The 2351-nt window shown below is 51.8% G+C and overlaps 1 protein-coding gene across 1 annotated transcript in view; it reads left to right on the top strand.

Annotated features, from left to right (window-relative positions):
• The window catches only part of GUITHDRAFT_145651 (hypothetical protein), a gene marked incomplete at both ends in the record, with an annotated part of 5887 nt that overhangs the window by 1539 nt on the left and 1997 nt on the right, over positions 1–2351 (top strand). The window contains 6 exons of the mRNA XM_005823524.1: positions 437–493; positions 541–598; positions 766–841; positions 1127–1196; positions 1498–1610; positions 1953–1986. Coding sequence (XP_005823581.1) covers positions 437–493; positions 541–598; positions 766–841; positions 1127–1196; positions 1498–1610; positions 1953–1986 — 408 coding nt within the window. The remainder of the gene's footprint in view (positions 1–436; positions 494–540; positions 599–765; positions 842–1126; positions 1197–1497; positions 1611–1952; positions 1987–2351) is intronic.

The following is a 2351-nucleotide window of genomic DNA, read 5'->3' as shown; positions in this document are numbered from 1 at the left end:
GTAGCGACGGAGAGGCGAATGCGGCAGACAGACGTCAGTGGAATGGAGACTCTCCAAGCAGGGAGAGGCAGAGGATAGAAGGGGGAAAGAGGTTGAGAGAACTTGAAGGGACTCACTGTCAGAACAGCACTCTGACCGTACGGTCAGATCCATCCGATGATCAGTTTTGAGTCCATTGGAGAGATGGTCTTACCGTGACAGTGGGTGCGGCGAGCATAGAGGAATATACGGAGAGGGAGAGGGGAAGGGGAAGGGACAGGAGGAAGTGGATTCGCAAGTTGACGCAATATGAGAGGGACTGAGGGAAGGAGGGAAGGAAGGAGTAGCAGGAGGGAGTAGCAGGAGGGTGGAGCAGGAGGGAGGAGCAGGAAGGTGGAGAAGGAGGGTGGAGCAGGAGGGAGGGGGAGGGAGGAGGGGTTGATAATTAGCTCGACAGCTCGGGGCGTATGATCACAAATCAATTGCCAAGGGAGATCGTATGCATTTCTTCAAGGTGAGGGGCCGGAGGGCCGGAGGGCCGGAGGTGAAGAAAACTGGCAGGCGACCTCGACTGCGGAGTACTCGATCCCTGTGACCTCCATCAAGTTCGATGGCCGAGGTGAGGGAGTTGGGGAGGGGAAGGGAGGGGAAGGGAGGAAGGAGGAGGAGGAGGAGGAGGAGAGGGAAGAGGAAGGGGGAGAAGGAGGAGGAAGAGCAGGAGGAGGTAGAGGAGCTGGAGCAGGAGCGAGTCAATGTAGGAGGAGAAAGTGACTGTGCTCCTACAAGAATTGCTGGATTTCGAGACGGAGATCAACCCCCGCGTCCCAGGGCGAGAGAGCTGGATACCTGGGATCTTGGATAGGTAGGATGCAGTCGAGGAGTTGTAAAAAGTTTCTTCTGCTTCTCGCACTGCTACTGCTGCTACTGCTGCTACTGCTACTACTGCTACTACTGCTACTACTACTGCTGCTACTGTTTCTCCTCCTCCTCCTCCTCCTCCTCCTCCTCCTCCTCCTCCTCCTTCTCTTCTTCGCTCCTACCTGTGCTTTATCTTGTTGTTTCTTTCGACATCTCTGTTTGCAATGACTTGTCATGTCTTATCTTCATTCTGATCTGCTTTGAACCTCACGTAAACCATCTTTCTCAGCGGAACGTCCTGCCTGGTTCTTCCGGACTCGACCTTGAAAGGAGTTTTGCGAGACAAGCCTTTCTCAACGGTGAGTTTCAAGTCAAAGTTACGATCATATTCTGTGTTCTTTATTTGCAACAGTTTCCACCGCTCTTTCGCTTCTTTTGTTTGCTTTCTACTGCTCTCCTACTTGTTATGCTGTGCTTTCCACGAAGACTCTTCTACCTGCAGATCATTCCATGTCGACTTTGTTGTCAGATATCAACATCATCTCTTGATCTGTCTTGTCCTCTCTTGTTCGTTTTTGTTTTCTTGTCCTCTTGATATAGCACTCTCATTTCTGCACTTGTTCCTGCTTCTCTTCTCACTGTCTTCTTCCTGCTCTTCAGTTTGTTTCCTTGGCTCGCAATTCAGCTCAGGATGCAACCAAAAAACTTCCAATCATGATCACCATCGGGCATGGCCGGCAGTCCCACACCTTTGAGATTCCCTTTGAGGATTGGTGAGCGCCAGGACTTGACGACTGTGATGTATCAAGCAGCACATGCGAACGATAGAATATCTTCATCACTTTCCCTCTTTTCTCTTGTTTTCTTTTCCCTTCTCCTCTCCTCTTGTCTCCCTTTCCCTGCTCTTACATGCGTCTTGCTCCCTTTTCGTTCCCCCTCCTCCCTCCCTTCCTCCCTCCCTTCCTCTTCCCCCCTTTCTCCCCCCTCTCCCCCATTTTTCTTTCTCCTTGTTCTTCCTCCGTCTCTCTTCTCCTTCTCGCTTCTCTCAAACACTTTCATCTTGCTCGCTTCTCTCTCTCCCTCCCTCGGTTGCTTTCTCTGATTTTCACTCGCAGGTGGCTTGACAAGGACAGTCGACCTTGCGTGCAGGTCAGTCGCTCGCTCCTGCTCCTTCTCCTAAGTAGTTTCCTTCCCTCATTTCTCTTGCCCCGTCGGCTGTGCTCGTTCCTCCTCTTTATCTTCTTTCCTATCCCGTTCTCCTCCCCTCTGCTCTGCTCCTCTCCTTTTCTCTCCTCTCCTCTCCTCTCCTCTCCTCTCCTCTCCTCTCCTCTCCTCCTCTCCCCTCCTCTGCCCGGATATCTTTTTTTGCCTCAGCGTTTCTTAAATAGGAAAAACGCCTGGAAAGGCGGGTTTGCTATTGAGTTTTAGCGGGAGCGGGAGTTGGCTTTGCGAAGTTGTGGTGACATCGAGCTTGCGAGAAGCGTTTGATGTGACAGTGCTAAAGAAGGGTACAT

The sequence above is a fragment of the Guillardia theta genome (assembly GCF_000315625.1).
Source record: "Guillardia theta CCMP2712 unplaced genomic scaffold GUITHscaffold_107, whole genome shotgun sequence".
NCBI lineage: Eukaryota > Cryptophyceae > Pyrenomonadales > Geminigeraceae > Guillardia > Guillardia theta.
Note: the sequence above shows the minus strand (reverse complement) of the source record. Positions and strands in the feature narration are given on the sequence as shown.